Genomic DNA, 21,553 nt, shown 5'->3' with positions numbered 1-21,553 from the left:
TGCATGTGGGAAGAGGTTAGCCTTCGAGGCTGGGAAAAAGTACAAAACCACCCTGGTGACACCATGCCCCAAGAAGCGCCAGATGTATTTATGTACAATTAGACACACACACAAAACCAAATTCAGCAGAGGATTTTCTGTTACCAATTAAAACTGGTACTACTTCAACTCAGCAGCAGCACTAGTAATAATCTCATTTACTAACTCTTGTATGGGTAACAATTTCCAGGGGCAGCAGCAGCAGAGCGTCAGGTTAAGACCAGGTTTACTGTGGTTGGTCAAGTACCTGGGGTGAGCTGTTTTCTGTTGTGTTTAAGTATATGCTTTAGGAATGAACTGTAAGGACAAAGATGTTTATTCAGGAAGATTAAATGTCTTGAAGTGCATTAAGGCTCTTCTGCTGCCTGGCAGAAGTTGAATGCAGAATACAGGGTGCACAGGGATGCAGAGGTGATGCTGAATATTCCTATCAGGCATATGCACGTGGGAGGGAAGGAGGAAAGGGGACAATAAGACATGCCAGCACAACCAGCACACTCCTTGGTCATATTCCCATCAGTACATTCCTTAGTCATATTCCCATCAGCTCCCTCCCCATTAAATCCAGCTGAGATGACAGGAATCCAAGTTTGGACACAGTGCTCAGGATGCGCGGGAGGGAAGGGATGCCATCCAGAGGGACCTTGACACGCTTGTGAGGTGGGCTGATGCCAACCTGATGAAGTTTAACCATGACAAGTGCAAGGTCCTACACCTGGGTCGGAGCAATCCCAGGCACAGCTACAGGTTGGGCAGAGAAGAGATTCAGAGCAGCCCTGCAGAGGGGGACTTGGGGGTGTTGGTCGATAAGAAAATGAACATGAGCCAGCTTCAGTGTGCGCTCGCAGCCCAGAAAGCCAACCGTATCCAGGGCTGCATCAAGAGGAGCGTGACCAGCAGGTCAAAGGAGGTGATCCTGCCCCTCTACTCTGCTCTCGTGAGACCTCACTTGCAGTATTGTGTGCAGTTCTGGTGTCCTCAACATAAAAAGGACATGGAACTGTTGGAACAAGTCCAGAGGAGGGCCACGAGGATGATCAGGGGCTGGAGCACCTCCCGTATGAAGACAGGCTGAGAAAGTTGGGGCTGTTCAGCCTGGAGAAGAGAAGGCTGCGTGGAGACCTCAGAGCAGCCTTCCAGTATCTGAAGGGGGCCTATAAGGATGCTGGGGATGGACTCTTCATCAGGGACTGTAGTGATAAGACAAGGGGTAACGGGTTCAAACTTAAACAGGGGAAGTTTAGATTGGATATAAGGAAGAAATTCTTTACTGAGAGGGTGGTGAGGCACTGGAATGGGTTGCCCAGGGAGGCTGTGAATGCTCCATCCCTGGCGGTGTTCAAGGCCAGGTTGGATGAGGCCTTGGGTGACATGGTTTAGTGTGAGGTGTCCCTGCCCATGGCAGGGGGGTTGGAACTAGATGATCTCAAGGTCCTTTCCAGCCCTAACTATTCTATGATTCTATGATCACTGCATGTCCTCCTGCCTCTTATTTTAATATACATCCAAATTCTCAAGACTTACAAGCCTGCTTAACTTTCCCAACAGAATTACCACCTATAAACAGTCACTATGCAGCAAGTCATCGAATTTCACTCATCCATTGCTTTCCCATCTTCATTTGCTAACTATGATCATACTGATTGCATAAAATTTTGTCTTCTAATCCCAGTGTCAGACTTATTAATGCTGCTTTAGTTAGTTATGCTGATGCTGGATTCGCAATCTAGCTGAAAGTGAACCAGTCACTAGTTTTGTAATTGAAAAAAGCATACTGGAAGATTTATATAATCTAATTCTATAATGCAAGTGTCTTTCTCTTCCTCAAAGTTTATGGCATCCATCACTGCATACTTTCTTCTTACAGAACAGCTTCAGCACTAGGAAATGAATGGACTGGTTTTCATACTGTTTACAACCATATTAGGCAATCCTGATACTTCCCTTACTTTCAAGAGCACACAAAATGATTTATAATGCCCAATTTTTTGCATAATGTTTCCTTCCTAGTCCTTGGATTCCATTTAGTTTGTCCTAGGTGACTCCTGCAGACCTAGATAATTCATTCTCTGGACAGCAGGGCTGACCCTGCTGTTTGGCAGCAGTTCCCTTAAAGGCAAATGAATTAAAACCAAAACCAAACTAAATCAGAATGTGTCATCAACAATCTCATTCTCTAAATAAATCTGTGCTAATGTCTCTGAATGTACACAGTAGTGGAATTCTAATGTCTTTAAGATAATTATCTGTTCCCTTTTCTATCCCTTTGTTTCATTTCCAAGATACAATCTCTTCAGTTCCATTTGCTAGGCAGACTTGGAAACAGTTTCTCCATTGAGATGGTAAAAGAGCATTGTTAGACCAAAAATTCAGAGCCAAGATAAGTTACTGAGGGAACAGAAAATCAGTTGTCTGCAAAGTTTCCCTCCCTCATCAGGCAGCATGTTTTGAGATTCTCTTTCTGTCACCCTGGAGAGGTATAAACCGCAGAAAAAAACAGAGTAATTGGGGAGATTACCATAAAAATAAGATACAGTAGGATTTGGAATCAACCTCTCTCTGATGAAAGTCAGCATGCAGATGGAGTTGTAAATGAATGAGGTTTCAAATGCTCTGAAAATAGGGGATATAATGATACAATACAGAGAAATGGACAAGACACATCAATGGAAATTTGTTCCAGATGGCAAAATGGAAATACCTTTGTTATTAGAGACCCTGAATTCCAGAAACGGAATTTTTCATTGCAATTATCTGTAAAAATGAGAACAGTTAAATTCTAAAGATTAAGCAGATTGACTTGACTGTCAGGGAATTTACACTAGTACATTAAAAACTCCTAGAGATGTTCTTGGCCACTGAGACAAACTGCACTGGAATGGTGCTCGTCTCTGCTGGTAAATTCTAACACCCAAAATTAGGTGGCTGCATAGATCCTGCTTATTGGAAATGGCTCCCAGTGTGTTCCAACTTTCAAACCATAGCCATGAAATATGTGCAAGTGTGCTAGCTGGCAGCTGTCAAAGTGTCAAAGACTGTATTACTTGTTTCTAGTATAAATCATTGCATTCCTGTTTCCAGTTCTATTTAGTTTATTAGCATCCCAGAATCTCTGCTTTCAGTACATACAGAACAACTTAATGGCTTATTTAAGAAAACAGTATAAGTAAAAACTTGCTCACTGTTAGAGATAGAATCCAATTATTTTTCCCAAAGGAATGACTTTTACTTAGAAACTGAGACGATCTGTTTTCCAATATTGCCTCCACTCATCATGGACTGGAAAGCAGCTTCAAGAGAAATAATGAAATCAGTTAGTGCAAGCAAAATGTGCCAAGTGACTTTTAAGAAAGATTATTTAAAGAAAAGGTAGAAGCTAATGTCTGAAACAGCTGCCCAGAACAGAGAGGGAGAGATCACGTTTTGGACCTAAACATATTTATCCCTAATGACATGCTAAATTTAGAAGAAGAAAAAGGAAAAAAGCTAATCTGTAATAAACTGCTAAGGGCAGTCTTGTGTAATAACTAAAACCCCTGATTTGCAAGCAACTGTTTGGCCCTATACAAATTAACCATTAAATTTGATGCTTTTATGATATGCCATGCAAACACCAAACAGAAAGACAAAGCGTGACTGGAGACCCCACAAATGCTGTGGGTTTGACAAACCTTTGTGAAAGAAAAAGGTTTATCAACACTCTGTGTGGTACGATAAATGGGAGAAGCTGGTGCAAAGGAATAAATCTTGGAGTAAATAAAATATGAAATATGACTGCTGTATTTGATGAAATTCCATCAAAATCCACATGTATACCAGTAAGTAAAAATGATTAGAATAAATTTAAATCTGTAAGATTTGGCTATTGCTTAATTCTACTGACTTCCAACCTTGTGGGACTAAAGACTTAATTAAACCATACTCTCCCCTGTTACTTGCAAGGGAAGCATTCTTACAGCACATCTGGAATCAACTGGCTCTCTCGCTGTCTCACTGCAGCCACAAGACCCTCTTCACTTTTAGATTTTCTTTGTTACAGATTTTTTGAACAGGCTACAGGCCATTTTGTTCCTTTAAAAGAAATTATTTTTCACTTTATTTAGCAATCTGTTATGTTTTCCCCTTCTTGTGTGTACTTTTTGTTATCAAATCCATTAACAAGCACTGTTAGATACTGGGTTTTTAAAAAGGATGAGTTCAAAGTTTCCAAAATACCATTTTCTTAGTAATAACAAATGGGCAGCACTTTAAATCTGTAAGATCAGCATGATATCACCAGCTAAGGTACCAGTTTAAGAGTTAAATCCCCCCTGATTGTAAAACAAACAAATGAATCTTAAAATTTGTATTAAATTTATTTTTAACATAAAATAATCCTCTCACAGAACATATTTATACCTTCTGGGAAAAAAAAGTATTTTATTATAACATTAAAACTACATTTTAGATAAAATATAAAAACCTGAATTGGCAAATGAAGCAAAGGAGGTAGTTAACCTCTACTGTCATTGTATTTAATCAGATTATTACTCTTAGAAAATGGTGTAAAAGTCTTACCACCAATGTTTGCTAAGCCTTCTACCACGGTCTCTCTGACCTGTCAATGCAAATGAGTCATTTTAGCTTTCTTCAAACAAGATTAACACTTCTTAGAAACATGCCATGAAACCACCACAGAAGCTACCAAAATCTCAAGGATTCTCTTGCTGCAATGGGCAGTGCTCTGTTTGAGTCAGGTTCTTTCATCAAGAGAGGAGTGAACACTTTCTGATTTAATTCTTCACTCAGAACATCCCTGCCCCTGCAAAAATGTAGCGTCTCAGGATTTCCCCAGGAAAACTTACCGATTTACTTATTACTGAAGAATGAAATGTACTCATTTACCTGTTACTGAAGAACCAAAACCCAATTCAGACACACGTCATAGGAAAAGGATGGATAAAGCATCTACCCATCACAAAATAATAAACAGTGATTATAAAGCTTGAAACAAAACTTCAGACAATATCCCCAAAAGCATTCAGGACTTAACTCATCAGGTATTTGAAAGTAAGTCTTTTTGAAGGTCTGATTCTTTACATAAAAAGGCACTTGCACCCTATGCTGAAAGAAAGAATACAGACATCTGCAGCATGTGATTAGAAAAGTCTGTCATACTACAGTCACACCATCCTCAGCAGGTATCTACTACACCAGTGCTACCTAAGAAGCTTACAATTATACTTACACATTCTTCGGAAAATCTGTTCCAGTTCTGAGGCATGCTAGGAGAGCCAGGGACAAAGAAACTAGACTTCTTGTAGTCAGACCACGACCTGAGGAGATCATATCAAAGGCCATGGATTAAAAATTCTTACCTTCAGTTTACCCTCCTGGATCCACTGACAGAGCTGTAATACACTAGCTTCTTGTTTGTCCATATAGTTCAACACTAAGAATCTTTCCCTGTGAAAAAACAAGAATCAGTCTTGATTTAAGAAACCTTGGGTAAGCATATTTTGAACAGCAGTTGAACCTGAAGGGTTATGGGTACTAATTACAACAAGACATAGCTCAGAGCTTTGCCAGCTTGTTGAGACACCTCCCTCAGTGGAAGCTTCACAGTAACACTGGTCTTAGACAAGTAATTCTGCCCGAGAGTCAAAGAGAAGAGTCCTGCAATTAGATAGTGAATAAGAATTAACCCTCAGGCTCCCTAAAATTCTGCATAATCTGCTGTTACATCTGTCTGTAGAGATCAAGAGAAACTGAAATGATCATCAGAAATGATAATTTCTTGTAGCAAAGTACTGACTAAATTCTCCACTGCCTTCTACCATGCATGGTGTATTTTAGTATTTTTATCCATTTTTTTAAAGTGCAGACAAAAATAACAGGGACAAGAAAAGAATTTTTATTAGAAGAGGTCAATCTGTTGCACAGAGATCAAGTGTCTCCCTAACTTTCTGCAATGCAATGAATGAAGTCTCCTAAGACTTCACTCCTAATCTCTACCTTAGCTCCACCTGAACCGTGACAGGAGATTCCAAAATTCCCAGTCATAACAAAACTCAGTGGTTTACCTGTATATATCTGTCACACCTGCAGTCCCATTATCTAATAAAACCCCAAATACTAAAAAGATAATTTCAATACAATCACTGCATCAGCTGCATCCTTACTTTAGAAATATTTTCTATTCCCTCTGTCTGAACTACTACACTTGGAGAGAAAGCACCCTGCAAAACATCTGAGACCAGAACCATGGCAACACCTTCCCTCGTACTGAAGAATCTGACAGAGACTCCACGACTAAATCAAGCAACCACAGACAATGCATAATAGACAACTATATTAACATGCAACAACATCCTTTCCCATTTTTATGCTGATACAGACAAAGGTAAGAGAAAGATTTTACTGACACTGTGATTATAGTTCCCTTGTTTAGTATGGCAACATTCTGTTCTGATTACATGTGCCTAGTGTGGATCTACAGGCTTCTGCACATCAGTCACAACATGATGTGCACGATCTACCTGAAACCTGGCCACAAGTTCTGGAAGAGAAATGTACCTTGTGATATTCCTTTCTTTCTGTATTTTTTCTATGTCAGGAGACAGCGGAGGAGGATAAGGCACATCTTTGTTATACTGAGAAATCTGTCCACATAGGATGATATGGCTGTTTTGATTCATCTGTTTGGGACACCACAAAGTGAGAAAAATTACATTCCTTGGTCTCAGAAACTAGATTTTCCAGAGATGCAACAGATTATATTACAACATGTTCACATGGGTATCCTTAATTAGAGCCACATTTCCTAGAAAAGACTGGGAGAATTGCAGGCAGTACAATTCAATCTACGACAACATTCAAATAGATAAATGCAGGGCAAGAATGGAAAAATAAAAGCTATACAGCCCAATTTATGTAATTTAAAGAGGCAAGGAATTCAACAACTTGTTATCTTACTTTCTGTCCTTTATGTAAGGAGGAGAGGTGTAATAGGACAAAGTTGGATATGGCTGTGATTCAGAGGCTGCCACCAGAGCCTCCCTGCCATGAGACAGAATAGTCGCCTGTTAACAATGAAGAGGGCTGGTCAAAAGTCTTCATGGAGGCCCAGCAGAGTTGGTTTTTTTGTGCAGCCAGAAAACCAAAGCTGACAAAACCCAACATTACTACACTAGCAGACCAGGTTTTTAGAAAATTACCAAGTCCCCTGGCCAAAGAAGTGAGAAATAACAAGCAGAAATTGTGTTTCTGTTATTACATTGCCAGCCTAATCCAGATGACAGATTTCAATCTAATTAGATTTCATCTAATCAGATGGCACTGATTTCAAGTATCTCATTTCTCAAGACCAGAATCAGCACCTGGATTAAATCAATGAAGTGAAAAACCTGCTCTGCTGTATTGCAGGCTAGTCTCCAATATGAATTAATCCAAAGCTGGGCACGCAGACACTGGAGAGTGACTAGAATAACCTGACAGCTGGTATAATCACCTGACTTATAACTGTATCACTGATGTCTCCACCAACATTGTCAAAGTAAACATCCACACCGTCTGGGCAGAATTCACGTAGCTGCTCTGCCACATTCCCCTTCTTGTAATTAATAGCAGCATCAAATCCCATTTCTTGGACCAAAATGGAGCACTTTTCATCCGTGCCAGCGATCCCCACCACTTTGGAGCAGCCCTCCAGACGGCCAATCTGCAGGTTCACAATAAAAACAAAAAACACAAACAAGAAAGAGAAGTGAGATCATTCATCTGCATGAAAGTACCAGGGGGTGTTACAGTTCTCCCCCGTCCCCCCCATCTCATGTGACACAACTGTCTCTTGTCACTCCCTCCTCACACCTAGGGAAGGGACAGGTACAGCTGAAATCTGCCAGTGAAACTCAGTGACTGCAGGAGGTTTAGACTGTGGAGTCACCAGTGACTGGCAGTACTGGAAAGCCAAATACAGCAAAAAAAAATCACCACCTGCCAAGTACCGTTATATAGCTAATAAAAGGCCAAAAAGATTGGACAATAATTGATTTAAACACATTCTATAGATCTTTATAGATATGCACATACGCACACACAAACCCACTGCAACAGGTTCTGCAAAGCTGAAGAGGATAAAAGGGCTGTGAACCTCAAAATACAAAGGATGTCATGGAACACAATCCAAAGAAGGGGGTTATTACATTTTTTTACTGCTATAGAAAAAAAATTGAAGTTGCCAGTCAACTCAAAGACTGTGTTCAAACACCAAACAACTATATAAATGTATAGTAAATACATGTACTTATACCGTCGACTTTATCCATTGACAAGTAATCGCTTTGGGCTGTTTTCTCCTATCCCAGTTTCATGAAACTGGAGTTTCACACCTAAAATCTTTCTCAGCGAGAGTGTGAGTCAAACCTGTGGAAGTGGCCTTTGTCATGGAGTTGTACCTACTCACATTTACAATGACTTTATCCATACTTTTACTGATTCGGAGAAAACTCCAGGAATGAACTCACCAAGAGTTTCAAGTTGACAAGCAGGTATTCTTTATTGCGGAGCCGGGAGACACGGGGGATAGCTCCTCTTAACGTGTATCACCGTATTGCTATACAGGCCATTCTTATATTGTCACTGGGCACACATACATATCCCTGAGGCTACACATGGATTACATCATTTTCCAGAAAGTTTCTCACATGCATACAAAAATGTGATGGCACTCTTTAAGGGTCGTTACTTCTCCCAACCATCTTCATGACTTCTGGCAGTCTTTGAAGCACCACCTTAATTAACATTACAGAAGCAGCAATCATCCTGTCCTTGTACTTATCAGTTAGTTTAACTGCTCCCATCCTGGACATCTGCTAGTCCCAGATACTCCCCATCCCCAGGTCCTGTTTTCCTATTCTGCTTTTCTTACACTGTTTGTACTAAGGTCCTAAGGACCTAAAACTATGTCAACTACCTTCAAGCACCGCAGTTATTTTCCATTACAAAGCCATCAAACTTAACCTTACTTAGAACTGATTACATTGTGCTTTTGTGCCTCCTTGTCTCATTACTAACCAGCGTATTTCAGAAGATAAACTTGGTAACAGAGTATGCTTGCATGTCTTAAGTTCACCCACCTGGCCGGCCAAAGACCCGCAGGCACCGGCTGCTCCGCTCACCACCATTGTCTGATTTGCACCCACAGCCACGTGTCCTTTCTCCTTTATACCCAACAGGGCCGTCAGTCCTGTGATGCCAGCTGCACCGAGGAAGTAGGAAAGGCGTCCGTTTACAAGTTGTGGAATGAGCTACAAAACAGAAATACACGGAGGTGTTCATTGCTTTTTAATGTGAGGTTTTGTTGTTTGCTATTTGTCTGAGGATAAAAGAGTAACTCAGGATATTTACCAGGCAAGGTAGGGGCAAGCTCTCTAGGACCTAGCTCTATCCTAATAACAAAATTCTACAAAATGAAACACAGATTGTATTTCCAGAGTTCTAGAAGAAGTTTTTCAACAAAGTAACTCACAAAAACTTAAATTACTGAAGTGTCAAAAAGCACTCGGGAATGAAGAGGTTTCCAGCAATGGTGAACTATCCCTATATTAGCATAAAGGATAAAATAGTACAGTTCAACAAATATTGCAATTGCAGATCAGTGGCAGAGGGTCCTAAAGGAAGGAGTTTATTGCCAAATATACATTCTTAAACTACAATAATTTTCTCTTTTACATGAAGAAAAGAAGAAACTGATACAGATTTTGCCACCTGTGAGCTGATCTGCCTTTTGAGAAGTAGTTGCTCCAATAACATTAGTTTGGTTTTGACTAAAAACTAGTGTCATTAGCCACTATTTAAAAAAAATAAAAAAATAAAAAAGGTTTAGGAAAAGAAAACAGTTGCATTTACATTTTACATTACCTTTTGTAGCAAGCTTCCATCCAGAATTGCCACTGTCTGCCAGGGCCAATTGAAGGAGATTACAAAGTCTCCTTTAGCAAAGCTGTCATGCTTGCTCTCCTCCACAACCCCAATGCCCCCACCATCAGCAACTTCAGACAACTGCCAGGGCAGGAGGTAATCTGAGCCAGTGTCCTCATTCATTCGGCAGCGCTGAAAGACAAGGCTTTAATGAGAAGCTCTGGGGGAACACATGGTTTGTTTGTGAGTTCAAATGAAGGTGGGGGTGAGATACTTATAAAACTTCAAACACAAAGGGCTGCTCAAAAGTCTCTCAATAAGCCCCAAACAGTCCTAATATTTTCTTAGATCTTTCTCCCTCTTGTTTGCTCAGTAAAAAAGGAAGATGGATCATTCTGATCTCCTCCACCAGCCTCATCAAAGCCAACACATTCTGTAGATGCTGTCTCAAAGTCAGCCATGCAAATGAAGACAACTGGCTTGGGTCTGAGGAGAATCCTGTAAATGCCATTCCTTAACTGGATGAATCATAGAAATGTAGGACTGAAAAAAAAACCACCCATAAGTCATTCAGTCCATGCCTATGCACTGAAGAACAGACAAACCTCTCGAACTCTGAAACATTTTCTATCTCCCCCTGTAGCCTGAGCTGGTACTTCAGGATTCTTGAACTTTTCCTTAATTCCCAAGCTACACGTACTTTCCTGAAATTAAGAGTGTTTCTTTTCTGTCTTCATTTATGCCAGGAAGAGATTATCAGAATTTTCTTTATAGCAAAGTTTTACACATTAGCAGACTCCGTTTGTCTGCTTCTCCTATCTTCACTTCCACGTCAACCTACAGCTCTCCCAAATGCATGGTTTCTACAGTTTTGCAGAATTAGGTGCAAGTGCTGGTTATGGTTTCATTCACTAATCCTCTTTGCTTCCATTATTTACAATGTATTGACACATTTTTGTCCTGCCATCACCCACTTAAGGAGAAAATATCACTAAACAAAAGAGGTAACAACAAAATAATATTTATTGAAGCATTTAGGTGTCTAGAATTTTTTTTCATGTCCCTTTCTTGCTTCATCATGAAATATTCTTCCTCCTCCGCCCACACTCCCCTCAACTGAAAAGTACTTCATTTTATGGGGTGAAAAAAATGTATCTAAAAAAGGCAAAGTTCAGAAAACCAAATCTGTCATGATATATCAGGGCTCACAGTCTCTTCCTGGTCCTATTGTAGGCTTAAATTTTAGAACTAACAATAGTGTGTGTGTGCCTTTAACATAGTAGAATAGACCAAATTGTTCTAACTTACTAACACACAGAGAGAAAGGAATGTTTGGCTGAAGGGGGAAGGAACATCACAGGACTGATAACAACTAAGGAGACAGTAAATAAGACCAAGGATGCCAGCCTTCAAGACAGCAGAGTGGCGCCCAACGCAGAGCAAGACTGAAACAAACAGAAGCAAGGACATACCAACTGCTAACTCAGCACTAGGACCTTGCAAAGGTGCACAAGCGCTGAGGTCACTCAGTAAACACAGTGAGGAAGACTGTCATTGACCACCAGAGACCCCCCACTCAGCAAGAAAGGGCATGCTTAATTAGGATGCAAATATTGTAATTAGTTCTTGGGAAAGCTATGAATATGCCTGAGTAGGCTAAATATGATCAGGGGATGATCAGGGATCATCAGGGTCGAGGATGATCAGCGGACTGGAGCACCTCCCGTATGAAGACAGGCTGAGAAAGTTGGGGCTGTTCAGCCTGGAGAAGAGAAGGCTGCGTGGAGACCTCAGAGCAGCCTTCCAGTATCTGAAGGGGGCCTATAAGGATGCTGGGGAGGGGCTATTCATCAGGGACTGTAGTGACAGGACAAGGGGTAACGGGTTCAAACTTAAACAGGGGAAGTTTAGATTGGATCTAAGAAAGAAATTCTTTACTGAGAGGGTGGTGAGGTGCTGGAATGGGTTGCCCAGGGAGGTTGTGAATGCTCCATCCTTGGCAGTGTTCAAGGCCAGGCTGGATGAGGCCTTGGGTGATATGGTTTAGTGTGGGGTGTCCCTGCCCATGGCAGGGGGTTGGAACTAGATGATCTCAAGGTCCTTTCCATCCCTAATTATTCTATGATTCCATGATTCTAATATATAGCTGTTGTCAGCAAGTAAGGGGTGTGCTCACCTTTGCAAAACAATTTTTGTGTGCAGCCAGCGCTGCAATAAAGAATGCTGCTGTCTAAAACTCCAAACTGAGTCTTAGACAGTTTCTCCAACCCACTTTTACAGTAACACTATAAAATCATATTCCTATATGTATATCACAGGAACATTAATGACTATAACTGGTAACCTGGCAGTGTTCAAGGCCAGGTTGGACAGAGCCTTGGGTGACATGGTCTAAGGTGAGGTGTCCCTGCCCATGGCAGGGGGGTTGGAACTAGATGATCTTAAGGTCCTTTCCAATCCAAACCATTCTTTGATTCTATGACAGGTACAGAGTTGAAGGTATTTTAAAAAACAAATTCTGGCTTAGATCTAAGTCCATCACTTACCATGTAAGGGTCCACAGAGAGATAAAGGGTTCTAACACGCACTTGTCCCACTTGGATTGCATCTGCTATTGTACTTTCCTCGAGTCGGAAGTTCTCAGCCACCGGCACACCATTCTTACCTAGTATTATAAAATCAAACAAATAAATCAATATAGAGCTTCCCTTAATCAATATGGGAAGGCCTTCTTTTAAGATAGTCCTTTTTAGAGTAAGTTAGGCTACTAGTAGGCATAAAACAGACCAACTTTCAGATTGTGTGTTACAGACTACAATTTAAATGGGTGCATCGCCACCACCCAAACTGAAGACACACTGATCTGTCAGCTAACGCTTGCCTGGGCCAGTAGCAGGCACTTGCCCTGACCGACAATTGGCTGTTCCCCTTCCCAAAAAATGGTTCTATATACACTATGTGTTGAAAAGCCCCTAACTTTCAAAACAAAGACACGCAGTGGGACTTCTCTCACATAACAAAAGCATCATGTGCTATTCTGCCAGTAACAAATGACCATAAATTTTAATCAGGTTAAGTTTTAAACTCTCCCTCTTTCAGTCTTCTAACTCAGTGAGACTGGGGAAGTACAGACCATTGCCACTGCACATGCATATGTAGCAAGAGCACCCCTCTGCAGCTACAGACAGACCTCCTTAAATAAACTTCCCAGAAACACCTATGATACACATGCCAAGAGACCCAGAACTGGAGGCTTCATCCTCAGGTGGGTGCCACATGCAGCAGATCAGTCAGACTTACAGCTGGAACCACCAGCACTAAAAGGAAAGAGCCTGATACCTGTGTGTGTTTTAAATCAGAGTGGGTGACTCCAGCACTCTATTGCTGTAACATTTGATTTGCACAAAGACAGACTTACTTGCAGCTTACACAATTGTTCTTATCCTCTCAGGACTTATTTGGCATTGAGCAGTATACAACCCTCCCTCCAAAACTTAAAGCATGCCTGTGGGTCTTCTACAACAGACAATTTATAAACTCACTATTCAAAACATTGTGCTTACATGTAACAAGGCAAATATGTAACTAAAGAAGTAAACTAATCCTCAGAAGTGTAAATTTAAAAAACAAACACTTTGACACATGGGAGGAATAAAATATTCAGTATTTACTAAAAGGAAACAAAAATTACCAGTAACAAAAATACTTTCTTTTAGTCATCTCTTAAAATGCAGGATGAACAAATATCAGAACTAAAAAGCAATGCTTGCTGATCTTTCTTCACTTTGAGTCCCTAAACTTAGGGTTTTCTCCTATGTTATGCATTAAACCCTTTTTTCTCATCTGAGAGAACATCAGTATACACAGACCAAATAAATACAGCTCACAATAAACTTTACTTATTGCTGCCTGCAATATTAAGATATAGAAATGTCAGTATCTTAAGTTACTGTGTGTTTCTACCCTCCCCATTTTGCATTAGGCAACCATAACAAACACATTGCTCCACTGCTTGAGAGAAATACATACCAGGGCGTGAATTCAGCACTACTCTCTGTATAATCATCTCTGCTTTTGCAGCAATTCCACACTGGAATTCTACAAAGGAAAACAGCGTTTTAAGGACTGAAACACAAGTTTTCTTGAAATAGGATATGAGGCAAAGTACTTCGTAATTTGGAAACTGGGGATGAAATATGTGCCTTGCCAACTTCAGCATCCATGCCCAAGAATCATATAAAATAACTTCAAATGTAAAATAAACAAACTTGTGAATAAAGAGTTTCCCTGTTTATCTTGTTAAAGCTATGATTTTATACAGTGTCACAGTAGCATCTTCTGGAAAGACTGACAATTCTAATGTACTGTGCTCCTTGTAAGATGATCACCACTCCAGAGCACGTTGTAAGAGATGGGTTTGGTTTGTTTTCCTGTGCTGTTTCCACCTAGAAGACACAGACACAGCTTTGCACGCAGAGGTCAGGTGCAAATAAAAGGCATGCACACATGCCAGTAACAGCAGTAAGCAGGTATATATAAAAAGAGATTGTTGTGTTTAAGATGCTTCACATGAAATAGCAGGACTTTCTATTAGCAGCACATTTTCTCCTAAGAAATGATCTGGCCCAAGGTGAGAAAGAAATAGATCATCATTTCAACTGTTTTACTGAAAAATTTCTCCTTGAATTTCAACAGTTTAAAAGAGAACTATAAATCTGTGTTCTTGCAACTGTGAGATGCCAATGTGACTAAGAGGGAATGAACCTGATTTAGCAGGAGACAAATCATGCTTTTACATGCTTCCAGAGCTAATACAAAATAAAAATATTCTTACTATTCTCAGCTGAGTGCCATAAATAACCAACCATCACAAGAACCATGGGCATTAAGGAATGAAACATCATAGCTGATGCCTTTGTCATAATGTTTAGTTTGCAAATTGGAGTGAAGCTAAACAGATGAGCCTAGAAAGAGTACACCACCACACTTATCCAACATCTTTACTATTTGAACACTGCAAAATACAGAACCTTCCACCTGTACTGTTATAGTAGTTGCATTACAGCAGCTGGGAATACAGCCTGGAGTGCTGAAAACTATAATTAAAAAGTTATCAGGATAAGATGGGCCTTTCTCTCTCCTCTAAAACCTCTAAATGACTCAAAGCAAAAGTATCTTGGTCATAAACCAGATAAAGGTTTGACATTTGATCATGTTTGCACTTGAAAAGCTACTCAGTAAGCAGAAATTATTCCAGGGTTAGTTTCTTTTCAGTATTTCAACACCCAAGTGTGCTACAAGAAAGAAACCCAAACAAACCACAAGAAATGAATCTTGTATGTGTCTTTACAGCATCACATCAATAAAAATTAAGTGACCTCCACAATTCTTTGGACAGAAAAATGCAGGACATCGATCTACAACAAAAGGAAAAGAACCTACACTTTGATCAAGTTACATGTTACTGTTTAAAACAAAAAACAAGCATTGAAAATACAGGAGTTAATAGAGAAATAAAAATCAATTTTTATACCCACACAGCTGATAGAATCTCTGGAATAAATATACTCATGTAAAACCCTAACAGGAAGGATTATCTAAAAATAAACTTTGGCAGATGCTGGGTTCAGCACTCTACTCGGCTGTAGACTTCCTGTGGAACCATGGGCACATCACTTTGTACTTCTTTCATAAAACACTTTTCAGAACAAAACTTCAAATTCCTCCAGATAACATCTGCCTAACAAAATTACATTCAAGTGGTACAGTTGATATCCCCAGAGCAATTGCCTTAGCATTTTATACTGTCAGATGTGCCCACTGCAATTTAAAAGGCCCACCATACTCTAGTAAACAATTTGTGCACATATAGAACTTGGCTGAAATTTATAACCTCTAATGAAGCTGCTCTGGGCAGAAATAATGAGTTAAAAATGCAGTGTATATAAACCAACAGTGAACTGACAGCTTACATGAAGTCTGGACAAATCACTCCTCGATACACTACTCACTTTCAGTTCAAATCTATCCCTGGTATTAAGGGTTTGATCCACTGTTTCTAAACCACATAGAGAAGGCAGAACTGCTGTGCAGCTCATGCCTTACAGAAAGGGCCACTGTCAAAACTGCTGACTCAGTTTTCTTATCCTGAAACTTAATACATAGAATCATAGAATAGTTAGGGTTGGAAAGGACCTTAAGATCATCTAGTTCCAATCCCCTGCCATGGGCAGGGACACCTCCCACTAAAACATGTCACCCAGGGCTTTGTCCAACCTGGCCTTGAACACTGCCAGGGATGGAGCATTCACAACTTCCTTGGGCAACCCATTCCAGTGCCTCACCATCCTTACAGTAAAAAACTTCTTGCTTATATCCAATCTAAACTTCCCCTGTTTAAGTTTTAACCCATTAACCCTTGTCCTGTCACTACAGTCCCTGATGAAGAGTCCCTCCCCAGCATCCTTGTAGGCCCCCTTCAGATACTGGAAGGCTGCTCTGAGGTCTCCACGCAGCCTTCTCTTCTCCAGGCTGAACAGCCCCAACTTTCTCAGCCTGTCTTCATACGGGAGGTGCTCCAGTCCCCTGATCATCCTCGTGGCCCTCCTCTGGACTTGTTCCAACAGTTCCATGTTCTTTTTACATTGAGGACACACAAAAACCCAATCTGAACAAGAGATGACGAAATGTGATTTTATTGTGCCTAAGCCATACTTGAAATACCTGCTTTCTATCATAGTACAGAAAAAAAAAAAAAAGAATTATTTATAGAAAAAACTCAAAGATATTAACATACTAAAAGAAAGAAAAGGCAATACAGAGCAGCATAGAAAGTTAAGAGTGGAAAAAGTATACAATATAAGTTCAGACTACTACTTAGAATGCCTGCCACTCTGAGGGAACAAAAACTCTGTTGATTTCCCCCCAGGTCATTTTCACAGCTTTTGGCTGAAAAGCCTGTGTACTAATTCAACTTGAGGACCTTCCAGATACTGTGAGTGGGTGGACACAAAGTATGGCTGGCAAGCAAACTGTCGCTCATTCTATGACAGCTGTCACAGTAAAATACAGCACTGGAGAAGAACATGTACTTCTAAATATGACTGCACTTACTCTACAGTGGAAATCAGTAACAACATTACACAAGGAGATGGTCACTCTAATAACATAGTAAGAAACAAACTTTCCTCACATTATAAACAACATGGAAGTGACTAAAAAAATAAATACAGACACCACCCTTTAGCACCATACACTGAGGAAAGTCTTTAGAGAAAGAGATGTTGTAAAATTGAACTCAAGGAGATTTCCATCACATACATAATCCTTTTCAATATATCTGTAATGCCTGAGTGAAGGAGGATTTTGACTATTTTTTTTTAAAGACCAAGAGGAAGCAACACACATTGCTGGTTTTTAGCTTTTCCAAACAAAAATAATCTGAGTTGGGTTTACTCCTTAACTCAGATGGAGTAAAAAGTTTCAACATCATCATTCAATGACAAGATCACCTTGATCCACCCTCTGGGTACCAGCAGGAGCATTAAGCAGTGCAAGAGCAGTAACTCTGGAGGAGTCTCAGGCATGTTTTAGCCCAGGTTTATTCCTCCCTCTTTCTCCCCTTGCCTCTTCCTGCTTTTGCAGAGACATACAACTCCTTTTAAAAATGTCCAATAAATTCCTTAGTGCTAAAAAATCCAATTTGCTTGTCCTAGTTCCTAAAATGTGTTTCTGAGACTGCCCATAAGCCAGTTTTCAGTTACATACTTTTTTGCCAAAACAATTCACCTGCTTCCAAGTTGTTAGAGCCCATGGCAGGCACAGCCTAGTGAAAAAAAATAAAAGAAGAGGTTGTTTATCCCTTCTGTATCAGGCCTGGGCAGGATGAAGGAAGAAGGCAGTCAACTTAAGCAGAGAACAAGTAAGACTGGAAGTCTTCTGAAACTGGGGTCTCAAAATGGCTAGAACAAGAATCCTCAGAGGAAACTCAAAGAAATTTCAAGGACAATGACTCTGAATGAGAAACATGCAGGAAGGAAAGAGGGGAATGACTGGCACTAAGAATCAGAACAGAAACATGTGGCAAGAATAGCAATTGAAAGGCCAGTAAAGCATGGAAGAGAAAAACAGAATGGGGAGAAGTGGAGAAACTGGGAATTACAAATGTAACAGAACCAAGCAAACTGAGATAGGAATGGCTGGGCAAAAGGCAAAAAAATCCCCAGTAACTGGCAAGGTCAGATGACTGGAAACAGAATCGAAATGGAACTGAATGTAATGGATTAGGCATCAAAGTCTCCACCACACCCCTAAGGAGGCGCTACATTTGAAGAATGTTAATTAATTGCAAACTCAAGTTTTCAAAAGGTAGAAGCCAGAATCAAAACTGACTGTCCTGAATGGAGAAAAACAAATGCCATAAAGAGAGAAGTACTTTCATGAACTGAACTAATAAATCCAGATTTCCTAATGTTACACATATCACTGAATTCTCTGGTGTGAAGTTCCTCCACAGTGCTTTCTCCATGTGGATTCTCTTGACACACTGTCAGGGTTGAGGGCAGGCTGCAGTCCTTCCCTCAAGAAACAGGTGAAAAAAGGAAGATTGACAACAGCAGTAAAATCTTGATCCGGCCATCTCTTTTTGGTTTTTTTTAACAAGAAGGTTTCTTTAACAAGAAGCCTAGTATCTTTGAACTTTTTATCAAATCTGACTGACATACAGCACAAAAGTAAGTATATACACTCATATATACACCCGATTGCATAAACTTTACTTTTTTCAGATCCAGGTGTCAAAAAAGCTGAAAGCTTTCAGCTACCACCTCTCGGGCATTACTCTCTTTTTAATAAATACTTGCATTGTATGAAAATTGTTTAAAAATACCAACACATTATTTTTTCTTAGGATTTCAAGTCAGGAATGAACACAAGGCAGCAGATTGCTCCCAGAAAGGCAGGCGCATCACCTGGTGTGTTTTTGAGAAGCCTGTGATGCAGTATGCAGGCTCCCACATGAGAGCAATCCCAGAGTGTACTGATTATCCACTTTCCTAAGGATGACCAAAGACCCACTTAGAAATCGCTGCTGTCAGGGTAGAAGCCACTGGATTCTGTCTTGCAGGTGGTTCAATATCAATTTCAGAAGCTGCAGATAGAACAACGCAGGAGAGAGAAACCGAGAGAGATCAGTAGCAACAAAGGATATTGAGTCCTACAAGCAGCAGAACGGCCTGATCTGGGTGCTGAGCGGGCTCCTTTCCTCTGGGCCTCCTCCACCACCCGGGCCACAGCCTGACACAGAGCCCAGCAAAGTCAGGTCCACGCTCCCGTTCCAGAGGTCAGCAATCCAAGCGGCTCCCTCCTCCCATCCTCAACTCCGTGCCTCGCGCACCCGGCAGCCAGGAGGCGCTAACCCTGAGGAAGCGACTGCTGGGAAGGAGGACATGGCCTTCTCCCGTCAGGCAGGCATCGGAAGGAGCTAACAAGAACACTCCACACACACCCCCCAAGGCGGAACAAGGCCGGTTTTACACCTACCACCGGGCCAGGTTCACCTCGAGGGGACGGCGGCAGCTCCCGGTCCGTCCCGAGGCCCCGCTCTGCCCGGTCGGGGACACCGCTCCTCTCCCACCATCCCCCTGCTCCCCGTGTGCGGTCGGCTGCAGGCCGGGCCCCTCGCCCCGCTGACGTCACGGCCCCCCCCCGCCGCACGGCGCTCCCGCTCACCTTGACAGACGCCTCCAGCGCTCCGCCACGTTCCCTCCGCGTCCGCCAGGCGGCCGCGCCCCTTCCCCGAGGCCCCGCCTCAGGCCCCCGTGCGCATGCGCGGAGGCCTTAAACAGGAAACGCGGATGCCCACTGCTTAAAGTGGTGATGGCCGCGGCTTGGGTCCTGGGAGGCGCGGAGGACTTTAGCGCAGTGTGGATGGCGGGCAGCGGCTCAACTCGGGCTTCCTTTTCTTTCCTCTTCCCTTTTCCTTCTCCCGTAGCGGGTGCCTGGTTTCCCCGCCCCGTTTCGCAGGCAGAGGCCGGTGAGCTGTGGGCCGGGCGATGGAGGCTGATGTCCTGAGCGCCAGGAAAAGGCGCTTGTGAGGGGATTTTCTTGACAGAGGAGGGTAACGCTGAGGGATACTTGTTTCTTATGTGTTACAGCGGATGAGATTTTGTTAATTGACGTGGTAGAAAGCTGTATTATAGCCATTGTTAAAACTCCAGCAAAGTGGCTCTTGCGTAGGTATGTAGTAAAGAGTCACCTTTACTTGAAGAGCAGGCTGTAGGAGGATGAAGAGCTGAAGAGCCAGAGCTTTGCTGCGATGGGGCTTAGGTCCTAGTGCCGCCTGGCTGGATTACTCCGTGTGTACTTGCCCTACGTGGTTGCGACTCACCGTGCTCTAGGGCAAACAGGGCTGTGAAGTGGCCACTGAGTTGGTGGAAATTCCTGCAGAGCTTAAAGTGACCGCTCGAGACTGGAAAAACTCTTCCAGACTAATGGTTCCGATGAGTTTGTACTTTGCCGCTTGCACAAAGACAGGCAAAGCCTTTCTATTGCAGCTTGACCCACAGCACTTTAATACAGCTTTAAGTCAACATTTTATATTTGTGCCACAATAATACACAAAATTTTGCATTTCACATTAGTTGAAATAGTCTTTGGAATTGGGATGGTCTAGGGAAAAAAGGTGTCTCAAGAAGACTTATACCTTCATACTTTATTCCAGCTTATATCAGTTGATCTAATGACTGGGCAAGTTGCTAGTGTAGCACACTGAAACTAAATCTTCAGGGTTGAAGTTGTCCCCATAGTTTCAAATGGGCATATCTTGTATGGAGAAGGCCTGCATTAAAGTGAATGACTGCTGACTTGCCTCATACTTTGTGCAAGAAACAAGCAGCACAATTATTAGAGAAATAATTAATTCAGGAACCAGTGTTACATGTCATTATGTGAGCAAACAGGAAAATATGATGAAGTGTATTAATAGAGAGCTCCCTGTTAATTTAGAAGTAGTGTATCTCAATGACTAGTATTGAAAGAAAAGTAGGGAAAAGGTATGCTATTTATAGGGACATACGCATTTGTTTTCTGTATATTACATAATGGCAATACAGCTTCAGATAGTTTGTAAAAGCACAAAAAGAAACCTCCACATAAACCCCAGCACATTAAATGGGCTCTCAACCAAGTACAACCCTCCTTTCTCTTGCCTAACACAGGGTGGTTTCTCTCCTCCACAGATGAGGTTATCCTGAAAGGTGGTTATGGCAATCTGCAGTTTACTGTGCTAACCCTTATATTCACATACCCCCATCGTCTCTTTTTAAAGTACTTGTTAAGCTATTGAGAAACAAGCTCAGGTGTGAATTTAAAGCAGTAGCTATTCTGTGCTGACTTGCCTTGTGGACACATGTTCCTAGTCTAGAGTGCCTTTTTGTGGTTTCGCGTAATCCACCTCAGACTGAACTGAACCACATAAAGTCACCCTTCATGTGAAATAAAGCTGTCATGCAAGCAGGCCATTGTGGAATAGCTGTTACATAACAGATATTAGGGGTTATTACCACATACAAACAAGGTAAAATCAACCTGGGTGTCATTATTTTAAAGTCAATCA

At 41.5% G+C, this 21,553-nt stretch overlaps 1 protein-coding gene across 4 annotated transcripts; it reads right to left on the bottom strand.

Annotated features, from left to right (window-relative positions):
• Positions 1-3,223: 3,223 nt before the first annotated feature.
• On the bottom strand, positions 3,224-19,714 carry PTGR2 (prostaglandin reductase 2). 4 transcript variants are annotated; one of them, XM_080618523.1, is made up of 10 exons: positions 19,669-19,714; positions 13,969-14,037; positions 12,486-12,604; positions 9,940-10,131; positions 9,156-9,326; positions 7,529-7,738; positions 6,595-6,716; positions 5,397-5,484; positions 4,597-4,636; positions 3,224-3,329 (listed from the first exon to the last, which is right to left on the bottom strand). In XM_080618523.1, exons 2-10 carry the CDS (start codon positions 14,003-14,005, stop codon positions 3,265-3,267), a joined length of 1,044 nt encoding a protein of 347 aa, XP_080474649.1. In that variant the 5' UTR covers positions 14,006-14,037; positions 19,669-19,714; the 3' UTR covers positions 3,224-3,264. The 4 variants fall into 4 exon arrangements, 3 of the variants coding, with proteins under 3 accessions (XP_080474649.1, XP_080474650.1, XP_080474651.1); XM_080618524.1 differs by lacking the exon at positions 19,669-19,714 and adding an exon at positions 18,831-18,882; XR_013956894.1 differs by lacking the exon at positions 6,595-6,716 and having other exon boundaries at positions 3,276-3,329.
• Positions 19,715-21,553: the final 1,839 nt, after the last annotated feature.

The sequence above is a fragment of the Psittacula echo genome, assembly GCF_963264785.1.
Source record: "Psittacula echo genome assembly, chromosome: 5".
Lineage (NCBI taxonomy): Eukaryota > Metazoa > Chordata > Aves > Psittaciformes > Psittacidae > Psittacula > Psittacula echo.
Note: the sequence above shows the minus strand (reverse complement) of the source record. Positions and strands in the feature narration are given on the sequence as shown.